This window comes from Nothobranchius furzeri, chromosome 3 (assembly GCF_043380555.1).
Source record: "Nothobranchius furzeri strain GRZ-AD chromosome 3, NfurGRZ-RIMD1, whole genome shotgun sequence".
Lineage (NCBI taxonomy): Eukaryota > Metazoa > Chordata > Actinopteri > Cyprinodontiformes > Nothobranchiidae > Nothobranchius > Nothobranchius furzeri.
The window spans coordinates 82270056-82290035 of NC_091743.1; the positions used below are offsets into that span (position 1 = coordinate 82270056).

The window sequence follows — 19980 nt, forward strand, 5'->3', positions numbered from 1 at the left end:
TCTTTTTTTCCACACAGATGAAACTTTATTAGCATTATTTTCTGACGAACAGATATCTTTATGACTTTGCGTTTATTCGTCGTCGTCTCCGGTCCTGTCAATCACCTTCTTGATCCACCTGTTCATCCTGAACAGGTGAGTGTAGAAGCCGTATTTCCCGTCGCGGTCGCAGCCTTCGCCCCAGGACACGATACCGATCTGGTACCAGCGGTTCTCTGCCGGGTACTGCACAGAACACACACACACACACAGGTCAGGGTCAGGTGGAACATCAGAGAACATCATGCACGGATTTATTACTGTTACATCTACAGGAAGTCTCCTGACTGGATCTGGCTGCTGTTGGAAATCTGTTTCTGTGATGCTTCAACCTACAAAACCCAGCTGGTGGTTTCTATAGAAACAGCCATCTGCTCTGTGACATGATGTCCAGAGGGGCGGAAAAGTATTTAATAAGCCTCCATTTGTCTAAGTTCTCCCACAAAAGATTAGAGGCTGTAATTTTCATCACAGGTATCTCACCTATGAGAGACAAAACGAGAGAAAATCACATTGTCATATTTTTTCATTGTTTATTTGCAAATTATGGTGGAAAAGGGGGATTTTGTCAATAACGAAAGTCCATCTCAATACCTTGTTATACCGCTGGTTGGCAATGACAAAGGTCAAACGTTTTCTTCACAGGGTTTTCACACACTGTTGCGGGTATTTTGGCCCGTCCCTCCATGCAGATCTCCTCTAGATCAGTGATGTTTTAGGGCTGTCGTTAGGCAACACAGACTTTCAACTCTCTCCAAAGACTTTCTATGGGGTTGAGATCTGGAGACTGGCTAGGCCACTCCAGGACCGTGAAATGCTACTTATGAAGCCACTCCTTCGTTACCCTGGCGATGTGTTTGGGATCATTGTCAGGCTGAAATACTAAGCCACGTTTCATCTTCAGTGCTCTTGCTGATGGAAGGTTTTCAATCCATATCTGACGATACATGTCCCCAATCGTTCTTTCCTTTACACAGATCAGTCGTCCTGGCCCCTTTGTAGAAAAACAGCCCCAAAGCATGATGTTGCCACCCCCATGCTTTACAGTAGGGATGGTATTCTTTGGATGAAACTCCAAAGACGACGAGTAGAGTTTAAACCAAAAAGTTCTATTTTGGTTTCATCTGACCATATGCAATGGCCTGTATTTGATATAGTGCCTTCTAGAGTCCTGGAACCCCCCAAGGCGCTTTACAACACAATCAGTCATTCACCCATTCACACACTGGTGGGGATGAGCTATGATGTTGCCACAGCTGTCCTGGGGCGCACTGACAGAGGCGAGGCTGCCGAGCACGGGCGCCACCGGTCCCTCTGACTACCACCAGCAGGCAACGTGGGTTAAGTGTCTTGCCCAAGGACAACGACAGCGACAGACTGAGCAGGGCTCGAACCTGCAACCTTCCGATTACGGGGTGAGCACTTAACTCCTGTGCCACCGTCGCCCACCAAGTCATTCTCCCAGTCCTCTACTGGATCATTCAAATGCTCAGTACGGCATGCACATGTACTGACTTAAGCAGGGGGACATGTCTGGCACTGCAGGGTTTGAGTCCCTGATGGTGAGTGGGTTAGTGATGATGGTAGCCTTTGGAACTTTGGTTCCTGCTCACAGCAGGTCATTCACCAGGTCCCCTCATGTAGTTCTGGAATTTGTGGACACCGTTCTTCTGATCATTTTGACCCCACGGGGTGAGATCTTGCATGGAGCCCCTGATGGAGGGAGATCATCAATGGTCTTGTATGGCTTCCACTTTCTAATAATGACTCCCACAGCTGATTTCTTCACACCAAGATGCTTACATGTTGCAGGTTCAGTCTTCCCAGCCGTGTGCAGGTCTACAGCTTGTTTCTGATGTCCTTTTAAATCAGACAATGTAGTTTTCTGGATTTTTTTTTTCATTTTGTCTCTCATAGCTGAGCTGGACTTATGATGGAAATTACAGACCTCTGTCATCTTTTTGAGTGGGAGAACTTGCGCAGTTGGTGGCTGACTACATACTTTTTTGCCCTACTGTATAAACGTTATTGTGAAACAAATGTTTATTTTAGAGGTAATAAAATCCTTTAACAGCCTAACACCGTAACGCTGCTCCCCCTGCTGGCTGCTTAACAGAATGCAGGGGCTACATCTGATAGATTCTGATGTAAAACAACAAATGAAAGAAAGTTGTGGGTTATTCTGTTATTCACTAATTAAACCTCCACATCTGACCAATAAGGAGACTTTAATAGATGTGTTTAGTTGCAGGAACATCTCAGTCATAAACACGGGTAAGAACTGTTCAGATGCTTTTAAATAAAGTTTCCTACTTTCATCACAAACGGTCCTCCGCTGTCGCCTTCACACGCGTCACCGCGCTGACTCTCTTCTGGTTTATAACCTACAAAAACGACAAACACCCTCAGGTGAGTCTAGAGTTCATCTGACATGTAGCAAAATATTCAGATCATCATAAATGTTTTCCAATTATAAACACCATGAAGAAAACTGATCCCAGCTGTTGGCACGGCGGTGGAGGGATGATGGTTTGGGGCCTAGTTTTGTTACTGATCCTAAAACCCTCCAGAAGAACCAGAACCGCTGGTCTGCCTGTAAGTTCTAAACCAACCCAGAACTGGTCATTACCTGCACAAAACATGTTGTCTGTGATCCTGACCGACGTGGACTGCCGGCAGATTTCCTGGTCCACGATTGGAAGGTGGATTTGTTGGAGGACTGTGGGTAGGTTCCTGGCTGCAGGGTTCCAGGTCTCCTGCAGGTTCCCCCAGCCCGTCACTCGACCCTTAAAGCCATTTGTCATCAGGCTGTTGGGAAGAGAACCAGAGAGAGGACTCACCAAACCGTAGACAGAACCAGAAGCAATCCCTCGGCTGGAGTCAAAAAAATCCACCCAGTGTGAAGGGTTGGACCAGACCAGGCACTGGTTAGAGGATAGTCTGTTTTTACCTGAGTTATTAAACTAAACCCCCAAAGGGGAGGAGACCACCACCCAGCTGGACCCACCTCTGACCTAAAGCTAAAACAAGGAGCACGAACACAATAATGGATTTAACTGTTGTCTCTGGACTCTGGTCAGGAGGACAGCTAGACTTCACTAGTAGAACCCAACCTGGTTGTCCCATAAGCTGATCTGGTCCTTCACATGGACCAGATCAGACCTAAAACCCTGTCTCAGCACTGAGAAGACAGAACGGCTGGCCTTACGTCCGGGCCACCTGCTTGCTGGGCAGGCAGACGGGGTGGATCTCGTTTGAGAAGGTGACGGGTCGCTTCATGTGCAGCAGCGCCACATCCCGGTTCAGGTTCTCCTTCCAGTTGTATTTAGGATGAATGATAATTTCGTCGATGGCAACAATCTTCTCGATCCCACGCTCAAACCTGCAAAAGCAGGAGAACATTTTCATGTCTGAAAGAGTTCCATGTGCGACTGGACCAGAATTTATCCCAGCAGAACATCTCACTTGGCTCGGTTATGTTTCCCCAAACGGACCAGAATGTCATTTATGGTGAAGTTCTTGTTCCAGGGGGGGTAAAGGATGCAGTGAGCGGCAGTCAGGATCCACTGATCACTGAGCAGACTCGCCCCACACAGAAGCTCCTGGGGGCTTCGTTTATACAGCATCACCTGCCTGTAAACCACCACAAACCCATCAGGGACCAACAACAGCTGACTATAAATGTTGCCATGGTAACAGCTGGTTAAGACAAGGTCACCACAGTAATGACTTGTAAATGCGGTCACCATTCTCCCAGCTGATAATAAAAGTGATTACTATGGTAATGGCTGGTAAAAAATTTAGTTTCCATGGTAACGGATGGTGATACATGTGGTAACTATGGTAACAGCTGGTGAAAATATAGTTACCATAGCAACAGCTGGTAATAAGTGTAGTTACCATAGAAACAGCTAATAAAAAGAGGTTACCATGGTGACAGATGGTGATACATGTGGTTACTATTGTAACAGGAGGTAATAAATGTGGTTACCATGGTGCTGAGGCCACCTCGGCACTGTCCCCCCCAACGATCCGCTGTTCTCTGTAGGACTCCAGCATCTCCTTCTCTCCGTTATCCACTCTGCTTACCTGTTCAAAAAGGGGGCGCACCCCACACACTACAACACAACCAGCAGGTTCTGGTTAGTAGTTGTCAAGTTAGTTCAAAGGTCAGATTGTTGTACTTCTATTAGTGAGAAAAATATTAAATAATTTAGTTATTTTTGACAAACAGCTTTTAAACTAATAACCAGCTCACTGTTTAGTAATCAGCTGGTCAACAGCCGATGCGTCCATCTCTTAACTACTTATTAAACTAATAGACACTTTCCTCAGTAAACGGTCATTAAACCTACAGCTGACACATCAGTAAACCATCTGATGACCAGTTAACCAACCTAGCTCTTTATTTGACAGCCAAGGTTACAAAGAATTATTGTACCAGATTATCCACAGCTAAACCATGCTCGCAAATTAAGGTGGCACAAAAGGAGCTTAAGACACCGATCCGACGGAGTAAGCAGCAATATGAAGGTAAGATGGAAACCTCTATTGATGGTTCTGATTCTAAGTGTCTTTGGGACAGGATGAAAACCATGACTGGCTGTGGGGGTAAGACAGGTTTACACAGCACCGGGATGGATGTGGATGAGGTGAACCAGTTTTTTGCCAGATTTGATGATCGTGATTTTACACATTTTACACAACAAACTTAAATCGGCACTTGCCACGGATCAGGTTGAGAAGGCATGCTCAGAGATTAGCTTTAGTGTTGAAGATGTCCAGCAGCAGTTTAGTCAGCTAAAGCCTAACAAGGCAGCAGGCCCTGATGGTGTCCATCCACGCACCCTTAAAGTTTGTGCAGAGCAGCTTGCAGCGGACTTTCACTACATTTTCATGTTGTCCTTGTCTGCTGCTAAAATACCTTTAATGTGGAAAACTTCTTGTCTTGTGTCGATCCCTAAGAAAACAGGCGTCAGTGGCACAGGAGTTAAGTGCTCGCCTCGCAACCGGAAGGTCGCAGGTTCGAGACCCGCTCAGTCTGTCGCTGTCGTTGTGTCCTTGGGCAAGACACTTAACCCACATTGCTTGCTGGTGGTGGTCGGAGGGACCGGTGGCGCCAGTGCTCGGCAGCCTCGCCTCTGTCAGTGCGCCCCAGGGCAGCTGTGGCTACATTGTAGCTCATCCCCACCAGTGTGTGAATGTGTGTGTGAATGGGTGAATGACTGATTGTGTTGTAAAGCGCCTTGGGGGGTTCCAGGACTCTAGAAGGCGCTATATCAAATACAGGCCATTTACGTTGTCCAATCTTAGGCCTATTGCGCTGACATCACACCTAATGAAATGTTTTGATAGAGTTGTCCTTAAATGCCTAAGAGAACAAGCTGTTTCCTTCCAAGACCCCTTGCAATTTGCATATAGGAAGGGTGTGAGTGTGGATGATGCCCTTCTGTATCTGCTGGACATTATTTATAAACACCTTGAAAAAGCCAGCAGTTCAGTGCGACTTATGTTCTTTGATTTTTCCGGTGCTTTTAATACCATTCAGCCCCATATTTTAGGAAAGAAGTTATTGGATTTTAAGCTGCACAATTCCACCACTGCCTGGATTTTAGACTATCTCTTAAACAGGCCTCAGTTTGTGAGGTTTGGGGGTAAGTGCTCGGACTTGATTTTTACGAACTCTGGTGCACCACAGGGGACAGTTTTATCTCCTTTTTTATTTACACTGTATACAGCTGTCTATAGGCACAGTTTACCGTCTTGTCACTTACAGAATTTCTCTGATGATACTGCCCTGCTGGGCCTGATCTCCCGGGGAGACGACCTGGCTTACAGGGAGGAAGTTAACTCCTTTGTTAGACGGTGTGATGCAAATTTTCTACAACCCAATGTTGGCAAAACACAAGTGCTAGTTATTGATTTTAGAAAGAAAAAACAGACATTCTCTCCAGTGGTCATCAAAGGCCAACCTGTTGAAACTGTGGTGACATAAATATCTAGGGGGTGTACCTCGACGATAAGTTTAAGAGCAAGTCACTCCAACATTTTTTTGCTGATAAACTATATAAATGAGTGTCTGATCGTGCTGCAGACACGTGTAGTCAATAATTCGGCACTTTAGTGCATCTTAGTTAAAATTTAAATATTCTGCCTAAAACTGTCAGTGTTGCACCGTCGTCAGGTAAAAACTCTGCACTGCATTTGAATTTAAATCTGCCGTCGCTATTGGCTAAGAGGTACACTATGATGTTAGATGGTACTTTATGATGTCACAATGTCGTGAGTGTGTGTATTTGTTAGCGGCTCCACCCTCTCGGTCTGCTAGGCAACAGTATTTGTTGCATTTTTCAAACAGGAAGTGGGAGTTGAGTACGAATCTGGTAGGGGGTGACTTGCTCTTTAAACTGGAAAAGGAACAGTCATGCTGTTGTTAAAAAGGCCCGGTCCAGATTGTTTTTCTTAGGAAGCTAAGATCCTTTGATATAAGTAGGAGGCTCTTGAATGTGTTTTATCAGGGGATTATGGCCAGTGTGTTGTTTTATGCTGTGTTGTGTTGGGGCAGGAGCCTCACCGCTGAGGACAAAAACAGGATCAACAAAATGATCAAGAAGTCTGGCTCAGAGGTTGGGCAACGCTTGGACTCATTTGACATGATCATCGACAAAAGGATGAAGAGTAAACTTCAGACAGTTATGTCTCTGGAGGATCACCCCTTCACCAGATTTTTAAGGATCTCGGGAGCTCTGTTAGTGGGCGATTGTTAATGCCCCGTTGTTCCACGGAACGTTTTAGGAACTCTTGTATTCCTGCTGCAGTGCGTTTTTACAACCAGCATTTTGTAGGATTGCATATTTGATATTTTATCATGGTTGTGGCTTATAGCAGTGTCCGGTGAATGCTTTGTTGTGTGTATGTGCATGTTGTTTTTTTTACTTGTCCAAGGCAATTCAATTTCCCCCTTGGGGATTAATAAAGACAACCTTGAACCTTGCAGATCAAAAACCTACAACTACTCTCAGCAGAGAACTTACTCAGCTGGTTAACTAGCTCTGTTAACTAAAACCATTAAACTTTAACTACTAAAAAAAACTCAACTGACTCAAAATATGAATTATTTAAGGTACAGATCTTGGTAGGTGAACTAGTTAACCAACCAGTCACTGGTCCAAATGTTTAGTTAACCGCTCAAACCAGTTACTCTGCTAGTCTACTCCATTATAAAACAGGAGAGTTTCTCCTTTCACTGAATTAGTTAGTCATTAGTTAGGATCAAACAGGTCAACCAGAATAGGATCCAGTTGAAATGACCTTTGACCTCTGGCAGCTTCACTGACCCCTCAGAGAACTCACCGCTCTCTCCTTGTCCAAAGGAGCGAGGGCTGAAGAACAGCTTCTTGTTCTGAACCTGAACAGACCGCTCCGTGCCCTGACTGTTGGTCTCCTCGTCACCAGTCAGAGGATCCTCTGAGACACACAGGCAGACGTTCAGGTTAGACAGGTAGACAGTAGGTGAGTGAGACAGGTACTGACGCGTTCATAGACGGTGGGCTTGTATGGTACCACAAAGCTCCAGGTCACAGTAATCAACGGTGATGTTTCCAGAAACATCCACGAAGCACCAGGGGCCCTCAGGGTCGTTGTCCGGGTTTCGACACTTGCTTCCTGGCAGAGTCACCTCAGGGATGAACTCCTTGTCTTTGCTGAGGGCCACGACCTCCGGAGACGACCAGGACAGGCAGGTGTGGCCATTCATGGTCTCACTCTTGTCCCCGGTGTAGTCAACACCATAACTGGTTAAACACGTTGTTGCGGCTCTGGTACGTTCTGGAGCCAAGGTTGTTGGGACGAAGTCCTCACCTGGTAGAGGAACAGGTAGAAGCCGTGTTAATGGCGTAGGGAGCTGAAGGTCCGGTCACAGTTTCCACCCTCCATAGCACCACAAACACATGTGACGATGTGTGGTTCTGGTTCGAAACCAGTTCTAATTGACTCACCACATTTTGGTACCCTGCAGGTCTCCCTCTGGACCGTTGGGTCTGTGGTGAAGCACCACGGTCCCCCTGGATGTTTGTCAGGGTTCCTGCAGAAGTTCTCCTGTAGGTTGCTGTCTGCTGCTGAGGTGTTAAAATACCTGTACACAGAGAGGCCATCAGGTTTAGTTGGTTGGTTAGGATGTGATACAGGGGAGACGATACAATGGATCACAATATATTGCGAAACATTCAGTCAGACGTTAATGTTTTTGTAACTAAATTTTTTTGTAGGAATATTCAATAAACAATCCAAACTGATATGTAACATGTTTAGGTAGCTGAGCCCTAATGGAGGGATTTACATTTCAGTGGTGGAAACAAAACCCAGTGCACCCTGCTGCCAACTAGCGGTCGGCATTTGAATTGCACCAAAAGAAAAGAAAATACAAGTTTTAAACGTAATGATGTAAACTCTTCCAAAAGTTAGATATAACTCTCTTGAATATCAATGTAGTATCACAGGAAAAATATCATGCTATATTGACCTATTTTTGGTACACAACTTTTGAGTATTGATATAACATTGCTGGAATAAATATCACGATATATTGCCATATCCAGGTGTGCACATGATGGGCTCGACACACCGGAGGCGACATCGCCTCTCCTCCATTCATTTTCAATGAGACACGCGCGACAAAGCCATAATCGCGGGTCTCCCTCCTGCTAGGCGAAACGCGAAAATGTGTGTGTGAAATTTTGCGTTCGTGCACGTGTCGTGCACAGGCGACCCGACGACGCGATCCCAGAAAGTTGAAATATTTTCAACTTTTCATCGCTGTCGCTCGGACGAGGACCAATCAACGGAGGTTTCATTCACTGACCAATGAGCGGACAGGATGCTCCATACACCTCCGAGCAAACATGAATGAGAAGTTTGTTAAGAACTGATAACTACAAAAGATCATGGTTTAATATTGATTTAAATTATTATGTTTGTGTTCTCACTTGTTTTATCTCTGTATCTTCATCTTTGTATGTTTATATGGTAAATACTTATGGATTATCTTTTGTTAACTAATGTCATGTGGTTTAATTCAACCAATGAGATCGCTGTCAGTGACGCATAAAAGACGACGTGACAGAATAAACCAGGTGTTCCCTGATTGAGATGCTAAGCAGTGATGTGGCTGTATTATTTCCTCCGTCAGCACGATTGATGACTCTGCTAACAAAGTTGATAATTATTATGTTTTATATAGTAAAATCAGAAGTAAGATTTCACATAACTCTAGCAGCACCTTGTGAAACATCATATCTACCGCTTTTTTAACTCTGAACCGCTTAAATAACATTAATCCCCTTCAACCTGACACAGCCAAACAAAACAACAAAAGTTTCCATTTCGCCATGGAACAGAACGCGTAGACGGCTTCGCCGCAGGCCGCTGCCGCGGGTCGCCTCCCGTGTGTCAGGTAATAAAAGCGACAGCGACTAGTTTCGCTGATCGCGGTCGTTTGTCGCCTCCCGTGTGTCGAGCCCGGTCGAGACCCTAAGTGGTCCGCAGGTGCGCATGCTGTCAAAATAAACAATGTGCACCTGAAAAAAAGCTGCAGCACGCATTTGCGCACCTAAAGGGCCATTCCCATTTGTACCGGGTCGGCCCGGGCCGGGTAGCCCCAGTCGGCCCCAGCCTGGCCCGGTTGATTCCACACATCCTTGCCTTAAGCCCATGTGGGCTGATTCTACCCACCAATCAGAGGCTTGCTCTAATGGAAGGTGTGAATTTGCTGTCAGCAGTGGGCGTGTTGGCCCTGGTCGGCCTGAAGCAGACCCTCTCAAGAAGAGGGCTGAGAATGAGCCTTGGTTGGCCCGGAAAAATACCAGGCCACCCAGATATGTAAACAACCTACGCTACCCGGCCCGGGCCGACCCGGTACAGATGGGAATGGCCCATAAGACTTTCTGGAGGAAGGAAGCCATTTCTGGAGCATTTTAAAGATGTCCAAGTAGCAAGCTCCATTAAGTAATTATTTTGATGTTCCTCCGCCTCCAAAAAAAAAAAAAAACGTCAGACTGCGTCAGAACCGCAAAAGACAAGAATATTCGCGGAGAAGTGGCTGCAGGAGGTCAGCTGGCTTCAAAAAAACGATGAACGCGCAGAGATGTGATGCAGATTATGCTGTGAAAATCCCACCCTGGCAGACAAAAACAGCGCCTTTTACATAGGCACTCAAAACTTCAATCATCCAGCGTTTGATAAACATGCTAACAGCAGAGAACATCAGAAAGTTGTTCGAGAAGTCAGAAATGAAGCTGAACGCAGTCCGGACCATGATGAGGATGATGAGAGTCTGTAGAAATAAAAACGGCATTTATGCCATTTAAAAAACTTTAGTGCTCTGAAATAGTAATTTTGTTAAGTGCTTTAAAATTTATTTTATTCGATTTTTGTTATCACAAAAGCAGCTGTTTACACATTGTGTTTTACATTCAGACAATTCAGTCATGTTATTTGAAAATTAGAAGGTTTAAGTTAAGCTGGCAATATATACCTGTTGTACTTATTGTTTTCAGACAAAATAAAAATATGTTGCATCGTTAACGCGTTACTCTGTTTTGTTCCTATTGTGAGTTGAGTTAAGAATTAAGTGCATTAAAAATGTGAGGACCAAGCAGCAGCCATAGGTTCTCCCCTGAGTACCAACCCAAAAATATGATGTGCACCCCTGGCCATATTGATATTTTCTTACATTCCGATTGGTTATACTGGTTAGTCTGGTTTAATTTGGTTGGTTTACTCTGACCCTGGTTACCTGCTGATAGGATGGGGGAAGTTGTGTTTCCAGTGTTGACACAGCTTTCCCGATTGTGTGATGTTGACTTGTCCTTTGTAGTTGAAGCCGTTTCCGGAGATGCAGTAGCCTGCAGACACCAGGCTGTTAGCATTAGCATCACATGACCAGGTAACGCTTTGACTGGTTAACGTTTACCTGTGATGCACTTTCTGATCAGGGGGATGCTGTTTTGTGTTCGTTTGGTCTGGGTTCCTTTACAGTCTGTGGAAAGAGCCGTGACATGTTTGTGTGCCGAAGTCTTCTGGACTTTGTTCTTGTTTGCTGAGCAGCTGAATAAACTCACCTTCTCTGATCTGAGTCTAGTAACCAAAGCTAACCAAAACTCTAAAGTATTTACATGGAAAGCTGCATCATTTATCTGACACAGAAATAAAAACTTTTGTTGATTTATTATTTTCAACTTGAGGACAATTTGAGAAGGTTTGGTTTTATCTCTTTGATCAGAAGATGAAACCAGGACTACAAATCTGTTTCCATAAAACTGAATAAAAATATCTGCAGGTGTCCATGAATAAAAGCAGTGTACCAGCAGAGCTTACCCAGGTATGTTGTCCAGAAATCCGCCTGAAAAAGAACAGTTTGATTCTGAGTTAATCTCAGATTTTAATCTGAGATTAATCTGATTTAATCTCAGATTAAAGTTAATTTGATGTCAAGTCTGTTGGAAGGCTCACCGTTTTATCGCCCTGCTCGAACACCTCTCTGGCTTCTTCGTTGTCGCAGATTTCTTCAACACACTCCCTCTCCAGGTTTCCTGAGGTGAACACATGAATATGTGGTTACCGTGGAAACAAACTGAGCAGTAATCTGGTATTAAATCAAGTTTTGTTTCAGTGACATGTGAAATAATCTACATTTTTTTGTTGAATGATTTATTGGTTTTACTTTTAAAAACAAGAAAGATTAAATTCATCGCTTTACATCTGGAGAACTTAAATTGTCCACTAGAAGGCAGAAGCCACACATGGTGTTTAATCCAGCAGGTGCCTGAGGAATGTACTAATCCTGTTTAAGAGGGATGGCTCTGACAGATATGGCTTCGATTCACGGGGTAAAACTGTTACAGATTGTTTAAAATATAATTGAATCGTAAACAGATGGTTAATGATGTAGAGGTCAGAGGTCAAACAGGTACCTGGTTTCATCTCCTCAAACAAATGATTGGCTCGTCTGCTTCGGACCAGCACCTGCAACGCTTGCTGGCTGTTGAGAAAAACTGGGAAGAATAAAGAAAAGATCAAAGCTGCTGGCAGGACGTTCAGTTTCTGTTAGTGTCATAATTCAGGTCAGATTAGGGATTAAATCATTTTAGGTTCTGCCCTCTCGTTCCTCTTCACCACTGATGTTAACAGCTCTGATTCAGACGGGTTAAACTGGATCATCTGCTCCAGACCTGACAAACAGAACTCATAAAACCCAGAACCAGATCCAGTTCTCCTGCGGTGACAGAATAACAGGTCGGTACCATCGTGAGCAGCGTAGCCGTGCAGCACCAACAGCAGCAGAACAGCAGCCCGTTTGGATGGTTCCACCATGATCCAGAACCGTGATTCAGTAGTGTTCACTCTGTCGCTCGGAGTCGCCGTCTGATCCCTGAAGGGGTGGGGGAGTATTTACCAAAGGGTCAAAGTGTGACTCAGTAGGTCAGTCCCATGTGTCAGCGGGGTTCCGGTTCTGTTCACAGGAAACCGGGAAACCTGGTCCAGAACCGGTCTAGAATCAGATTCTAGGATTTTGTACCTGTGATCTTTGGGGATAAATTCCTTAAGTGTGCAAAAAGTTTCAGTCTGTGTCTTTGACCTGGGATAGTCAGAATCTCATCTTCAGTCAAAACTGGAGCAGCAGCTCAGGTCAGAGGTCACGTTCTCATCCTGAGCAGGTAAACCACATCGTGTCAGAACAGAAGAAGGATTGAATAACAAGTTCTGCAGCTGGTTATTGATCTGTTCTCCGTGTGACTCCAATCAAATATTTACGGGCAGATACGAAGGTGAAAGTGCAGCATTCAGACAGAAGAGTCAAAATCACAAATTTAATACTAACTCAACTAGAAACCTTACATCTGCTGAGTGAACCTAATGGCTATGTTATTTCACTGCTGTTAGTTTTTGGTGTATCTGAGTTTGTTAAAATAAAAATCTGAAAAGAGAATCAGTGAGGGAGGAGTAGAAAGTGTCACATTCCCAGCAGCTACCCAGGGGAAACTGGATTCTCTTTTGTGGTGTAAACTCATAAAAATGTTATAAATATTAGGACAATTAGCATACAGCTGAGCATTATAATGAGTAAAATACATCGTATTCTTATATAATATAATATTCTTCTTATAGGCATAGTATGTTTGGATTGGGCTGCAAATATCCTCCAGCATAGTTGGTTAGTATTGGTAAATAAATAGAAGACATTTTGAAATTTATACTGACTGAGTTAAAGACTAAACCGCGGAGAAAATAATAAAAACCAGAATTTCTAGAAATCTGATGGATTTCATTCAACGTAAATGTAGTGGGTTTTGTTGTCCGGAGGAGGGCAGCACTACTGGAACGCTGCGTCATTCTACAGGAGTTACAGAAGAGAAGAAGAAAGAGAATGCTATGATGCTAGCTAGCTCTTCGGGTCTGATATGCGCTTCGACAACAGCTTAGCCCCAACAACAAGATCAGTATCAATGTTAAATAATGTGCTGTGGTTAATTAACCAGATGATCGTTCGGTTTCAGGGTGGTGCTCGTTATTAGCCAGATAGCTAACGGAACGTTAGTCTTGTTAGCCCCGCTAACAACAGCACCTGCTGTCGCAGCTGCCCGCTCTGCTGCAAAAAACCCTGCGTTAATCAGTCTAAATGGAAACAAATGCACCGAAAAGACGTGACAACAAGAAGTCTCTGCGGGTTAAAGTCATCAGCCTCGGAAATGCTGAAGTGGGGAAGGTACGAGTTGTTCTGTTTATTTTAGCCCTAATTTCAAATCAAGTTTGGTGCATTTGAGTTGTGGCACTTTGGGCTGCTGAAAAATGTGTTGTTGTACTTTGTATTTTCACCTTGTAATAATTCGAAACCATCATATTAATTCGTGTATGTGTTTATATTAGACTTGTGTTTCTCATTAGAACGTCAGGTTGCTTTTGAATCCTGGATTTGTTTTCTGCTGATGCCAAACACCGTTTAAAAATCAATAATTTTATTACTTTTATTATTTAACTCAAAGCACATCAAAGTTCAAATGCAAAATGAAACGATAACAGTGATTCTACAATTCGGCATGGTTAGGTTCGTTACATTCATCACAAATATTTAAGTTTATTCATGTAATTTGTTATAAAAAGTGAGAGACTATTATAAACTGGAGGGCATTGATCCATCTCAGACACCAAACTTTTTTGGTACAAAAACAAACTAGAGAATTTTGTATTTTGGTTTTCTTTAGCTTATGTGTGGTAACTAAGCAGGTATTAAAGACTTAATAAAACATCTACAGCTTCCAGCATTTAGACCAAATCCTCTGGAACAAACATCATGTCCAGCAGCCTCTTCTGGCTAACATTCTGTTGTATCCAAACAGCCTCTGATGGTTGAAATACAAGAAATAATGTTTATTTCTTCAGAGCTGCATCATCAAACGCTACTGTGAGAAGAGATTTGTTCCTAAGTATCTGGCAACAATCGGCATTGACTACGGCGTCACCAAGTGAGTCCGCTCTCTGATCACGGCGCTCAAATGTCAGGGTTACCATAACAACGATTATGTTTTATGTCAGAGTGCAGGTCCGAGACCGGGAAATCAAAGTCAACATCTTCGACATGGCCGGACATCCGTTCTTCTACGAGGTGAGGTGTTTGTTCCCAGGATGCTTTGGGTCTAGTTGGTGTCATGTGGGCTTCCTGTCAGCTAGTGGCGCCGCTTCAGCAGCCTGATTTTTATTTCAGGTGCGTAATGAGTTCTACAAGGACAGTCAAGGGGTTCTGCTGGTGTACGATGTAGGTCTAAGGGAGAGCTTCGACGCTCTGGACAGCTGGCTGGCTGAGATGAAACAGGAAATGGGCTCTCAGGCCAACATGGACAGCATCGTCTTTGTCGTCTGCGCTAACAAGGTCGGGTATACTCACAAGGCTCGAAAACACCAAACTGTAATCTGCGTTATAATTAATTCAGTTCAGTTTATTTATATAGCGCCAAATCATGACAGGAGTCGTCTCAAGGCACTTCACACAGTGAACCAAATCAAGAAAAGTAAAATGTAATTGCAAAGTAAAAAAGTCTGAATAAAAGCCAAAGTTCTGTCTTTGGTCTGAGCAGGTGGACCTGACAAAGAGGAGGGTCGTCGACGAGGGAGAGGGCCGTCTGTGGGCGGAGTCCAGAGGCTTCCATTACTTTGAGACATCAGCACAAAGTGGTGAAGGCATCAATGAGATGTTCCAGGTGCTTGCTCACACACACACACACACACACACACACACACACACACACACACACACACACACACACACACACACACACACACACACACACACACACACACACACACACACACACACCTCCTGGAGTCTCTAACATTCGTCTCCTATTCAGGCGTTCTTCTCCTCCATCACCGACATGTGTGAGAACGGTGGGAAGCGGCCGGTGTCAGAGGTCAGCGTGGGCTTCACAAAGGAGCAGGCGGACACCATTCGACGCATTCGTAACAGCAAAGACTCATGGGACATGTTGGGGGTGAAGCCCGGTGCCACTCGGTGAGTAAATGACCCTCATCAAGGTCGTCATCCGGGGGGATCTTTCTTGATCCCAGAAGGGAAAGAGATCTGACTCAGGATCAGCGTTATTCCGATGTAGAACATCCGTCTGGTCCACGAGGTTCTGAAGGTGAAATAGCTCTCCTCCAACATTGGTTCCTACCCATTTGTTTCCAGGGAGGAGGTGAACAAGGCATACAGGAAGCTGGCGGTCCTGCTTCACCCAGATAAATGTGTGGCCCCAGGCAGCGAGGACGCCTTCAAGGCGGTGGTGAACGCTCGCACGTCATTGCTGAAGAACATTAAATAACAGAGAAGATGATTTGGACTGCAGAACCTCGGTGCCAAACCGACCCGTTAGTTTATTTATTTATTTATTTATTTATTCAGCGTTTACATCTTGTGTGTCATGTGGCTGTTTGCCAACATCAGTTGTGTTCTCTGATGGAGGACGAGGAGGGCAACACGATGAAGAGCGAAAGTTGTTACTGTTCAAATTCTTTCATTTGGCAAAAAATAATTCTCAGATTAAAATCGTAACATGTCAGACGTCAGGAGGACAGATTAAAATGAAAAATGAAAGCCTCATTTACAAAACGCTCACCGACTGCGGTAAAATCCGGTCTCGATTGTGTGGATTTGAGGAGAATATGTAATAAATAATATTAAATAAGTAGTGAGAATAAATCTTACAAGTTTCTTGATTCCTGTTGCTCTCGTCGCTCTCCAGGTCTCACGCTGATCTCACAAACCCGTCCGTGTTTTCAGACTTATTGTGAAAGAGCCACTCGTTTAAGTGTTGAAAGACTCTAAATCGGCTGGCGTAAATAGAACTCCCAAAACAAAATGTAATGTCATCGAAATGCATGTTGAATATTAAAATCTGCTGACCAATCAGAGGAAAGTACCCAGGCTGAGGGGCGTGAATATTACTTCCTGTCTGACATCACAGCAGGAACCAATCAGCAGCTGAGTGTCACCCAAACCAACTTCCTGCCTGAAATCCATCAAAATATCAACTATTTAGTCTGAAGAATAAAGCATGTGCTAATAATAATAATAATAATAATTATATAATTGTGCTGCACTCAATCGTTTCTCTTGAAATATTGTGAGTGAAAAATACACTGACAACAATTCAAATATGTAGTTTTTGTATATTTCAGAATATTTTGTTCTGGTAAACGTATTTACTGTTATTATTATTAATATTTCCTTTCACTCTCAATAATCCTCTAGTTGTTATGTTTTATGCAGCCCGTTTTATCCACCTTATTCCTGTCCCTGTGGGCCTGTGCTTGAAAAATTCGAGCAACTTCTTATTCGCGTTACATTGAGACAAAATGGTCCCTTTGCGCTAATCCTCCATTTATGAGCTTTTAGAGACGTAACACCAGCTGTCACAGCTCAAACGTGACACCGTTACACCCCTGCACCAGAGAGGGGGGGGGGTTTGATCTTAAAATTTGGCCAAAAGCTAATGTACAGTAGCATTTTTAGCTAGTTTCCTAACTCAACATTCGACAGCGAGGCAATAAACAATCTTAAAAGCTCCGAAGCTCATCAGTACCTACGTAGTAACAAGGCTGGCCATGTTTTGTTGAAAGACAATCGTATTTAATTAAAAGCAGACGTACAGCAGAGTCAGTCTTAAATCGGCAGGTTAATGATGGCAGTCTAAACACACACGACATTATAACTGTTCAGAAAATTGTACACATTAGAGGCCGACCGATATGGTCTTTTAGGCCGATACAGATTTTTAAAGAATTTAGTTGCCGATGGCTGATATCTAAAACTGATTATAGCATGGCAGCTAACCAAAGCGCTGTACAGGAGAGCAAAAGACTCACACACAACAACAAAGACGGTATAGGAGTAAAATATAAAGCTAAAAACATATAACACACATAAAAGCAAAGCATAAAATTACATTAAAAATTAACTAACCATAAAACAAGTAAAAGCACTAAGATAAGAAATAAAAGAGAAACATGTAAAAACCAACTGAGCAACGTTAGTGAGCTATAAAGTTCTGAGGAATGTCACAAGCTGCCGCTAATAGAGAAGAGTCACACTGACGTATGAAAACAGTCACGTGGGAAAAGCCAGGCTAAAGTAGTGTGTTTTGAGGGCAGACTTAAACCTACAAAGGGAAGGTACCTGAGGCACATGGAGGGGCAGAGAGTTCCAGAGTTTGGGGGCAGCGTGTGAGAAGGCACGCTCACCCTGAGATTTATAGCGAGCCTTCGGAACAATCAGCAGCAGCTGATCAGCTGAACGAAGGGCACGAGTGGGTGTGTAGAGATGCAGCAGGTTGGCCAGGTAAGAGGGTATATATATACCGTAATTTCCGGACTATAGAGCGCACCTCAATATAAGCCGCAGATATCTACTCAATTGAAAACGTAGTTTAACTGAACATAACTGAACTGGTCAGTATCAAACAAAACAGAAAAGTTAATGATTAGTTTATTCATCGTCCTGAAACCACTGAAGTCATCTTATAAAATGTGTGTATATATGTATATACATATATATATATATATATAGTATATATATATATATATGTATATACGTATATATATACTATGTATATATGTATATACATACATATATATATATATAGTATATATATATACATATATGCATGTATGTATATATACATATATGCATGTATGTATATATATATGCATGTATATATACATACGTATATATATACATATATACTATTTAAATACTTTATATATATATATATATATATATATATGTATATATGTATATGTGTATATGTATATATATATATATGTATATATGTATGTACATATATATAAATATATATATACTATTTATATACTTTATATATATGTACTATATATGTATGTATGTATATATATATATATATATATATATATATATATATATATATATATTGTGAAAGACAATTGTGTGCAATATAGTCAATAAATCTCTTAGTATTTACTGAACTTAAAATATAAAACTTGGCCACACAGGTGCATGATTTATTTATTTATTTTTATCAGCTTTTAAAATTAATTTCAGCCGATGGTTGATAGGAAAAAAATGGAATTTACTGGCCGGCCTCTAGTACACATGAAATCACACTTGTTGTGAGACTGCTGTATTAACTCCTCGGTGTCCCTTCTTCAGAGGTTTGTCATGTGCAACAACAAAGTAGGATGAGGCTGTTCCGCTCTGGGTTTTTCACAACGAAATGAAAGGAACACAAATAAAGTTTGTGGTTGTTTCCAAGTTAAGATTTTGAAGCCACATCCCTCTGGGTTCCTCATCTCTGTGGAACCGCCACTCGTAGCCACCCTTACTCCAAGGTGCATGTTCTAAACATCGTTCTTGTAACCACAAATTTAATTTAATGGAATTTCCTATACATGGTAGTGTAAGGCGCTTTGGAGTCCTCTGACTCTGTAAGGCGCTATACAAGTGTGGGTCATTTACCACCAACAGTGCAACATCTTCCCGAGTTGCACAAGTACATTTTTTGGGGGGTAAATACTTTTTAAAATCCTCTTTAAACGTTGTTTAATGTATAAACCACTACGCGCTACTTCTGTTATCTCACCAGATGTTGCTCACGTCATCGTTTCTCCATGAGCCGGACCAGGAATGAGGTGGATAACAACAAATTCATTCTTCAAAACTCGAACTTGTCCCATGGGACTGCCAAAGTGTTACAACTAAACAACTCTCAAAGTTTTCAGGCAAAAAAAAAAAAAAAAATCATGTTTTCTTCAGATTATGCCTCAAACTTTATCATATTTGCACATTTTGCTATTGTGACTTTTGCATTTTCACTGCATAGTTTTTATTCTGAGTTCATGTCACTGTCAGCTTTAGTTCCTGCCGCGTGAAACCTGTTGAGACCGGATGTGAAATCCCTTGAGATAATTGAGATTATTTGTTGACTGTCTGACATGAAGCCAAGTTTGTCTAATAATTTATTTCTCAGCTGAAACAAACATTTAATCTCACAGAGCGAAGTTACTAATTTCTTTCGGCTCATCAGAATTCCTCCTCTGGTTTTAAATTCAAGTATTTGCACTTTATGCATTATTTTTTATTTTAAATAAGAAAAATCCACAGCATTTTTTGAGTCATCACAATTTTAAGTGTTATTAAACTCACAGTGAAAGTTTACATGGTGATGATGATGGAACATCTTCATCGGTAAGGACAGGGTGTTTTGTGTCTGTTTACAAGCTTATGTCACGAGAACAGAACCTGTTGGACATTTCTGCATCATTGTGTGTTCTTATAGTTTTATATTTTTACATAGTTTGTGTCTAAATAAAAACAAACTGAACTCTTAATTTATCATTTCTGTTTTATTTGCCATAAAA

At 42.6% G+C, this 19980-nt stretch overlaps 2 protein-coding genes across 2 annotated transcripts; one reads left to right on the forward strand and one right to left on the reverse strand.

Annotated features, from left to right (window-relative positions):
• Positions 1 to 2: 2 nt before the first annotated feature.
• Positions 3 to 12485, reverse strand: f2 (coagulation factor II (thrombin)). The gene is made up of 15 exons (XM_015957909.3): positions 12339 to 12485; positions 12009 to 12089; positions 11548 to 11627; positions 11413 to 11437; positions 11009 to 11074; positions 10832 to 10940; positions 8037 to 8173; positions 7603 to 7899; positions 7393 to 7506; positions 4031 to 4157; positions 3505 to 3672; positions 3248 to 3421; positions 2669 to 2847; positions 2353 to 2423; positions 3 to 225 (listed from the first exon to the last, which is right to left on the reverse strand). Exons 1-15 carry the CDS (start codon positions 12406 to 12408, stop codon positions 73 to 75), a joined length of 1851 nt encoding a protein of 616 aa, XP_015813395.3. The 5' UTR covers positions 12409 to 12485; the 3' UTR covers positions 3 to 72.
• A 128-nt stretch (positions 12486 to 12613) lies between these two features.
• On the forward strand, positions 12614 to 19950 carry dnajc27 (DnaJ (Hsp40) homolog, subfamily C, member 27). Its single transcript, XM_015957915.3, has 7 exons — positions 12614 to 13801; positions 14476 to 14558; positions 14629 to 14698; positions 14798 to 14962; positions 15168 to 15290; positions 15441 to 15601; positions 15779 to 19950. Exons 1-7 carry the CDS (start codon positions 13715 to 13717, stop codon positions 15909 to 15911), a joined length of 822 nt encoding a protein of 273 aa, XP_015813401.1. The 5' UTR covers positions 12614 to 13714; the 3' UTR covers positions 15912 to 19950.
• The last annotated feature ends 30 nt before the right edge of the window (positions 19951 to 19980 follow it).

Excerpts from the sequence above, each read along its gene's own strand:
- f2 (XM_015957909.3), bottom strand. The coding sequence starts at position 12,408 with ATGGTGGAACCATCCAAACGGGCTGCTGTTCTGCTGCTGTTGGTGCTG. Across the intron at positions 12,090-12,338 it reads CGGCTACGCTGCTCACGATG|TTTTTCTCAACAGCCAGCAA; the intron begins GTACCGACCTGT and ends TATTCTTCCCAG. Across the intron at positions 2,848-3,247 it reads AGCAAGCAGGTGGCCCGGAC|CCTGATGACAAATGGCTTTA; the intron begins GTAAGGCCAGCC and ends TCTTCCCAACAG.
- dnajc27 (XM_015957915.3), top strand. The coding sequence starts at position 13,715 with ATGGAAACAAATGCACCGAAAAGACGTGACAACAAGAAGTCTCTGCGG. Across the intron at positions 13,802-14,475 it reads GAAATGCTGAAGTGGGGAAG|AGCTGCATCATCAAACGCTA; the intron begins GTACGAGTTGTT and ends TTATTTCTTCAG. Across the intron at positions 14,559-14,628 it reads ATTGACTACGGCGTCACCAA|AGTGCAGGTCCGAGACCGGG; the intron begins GTGAGTCCGCTC and ends GTTTTATGTCAG.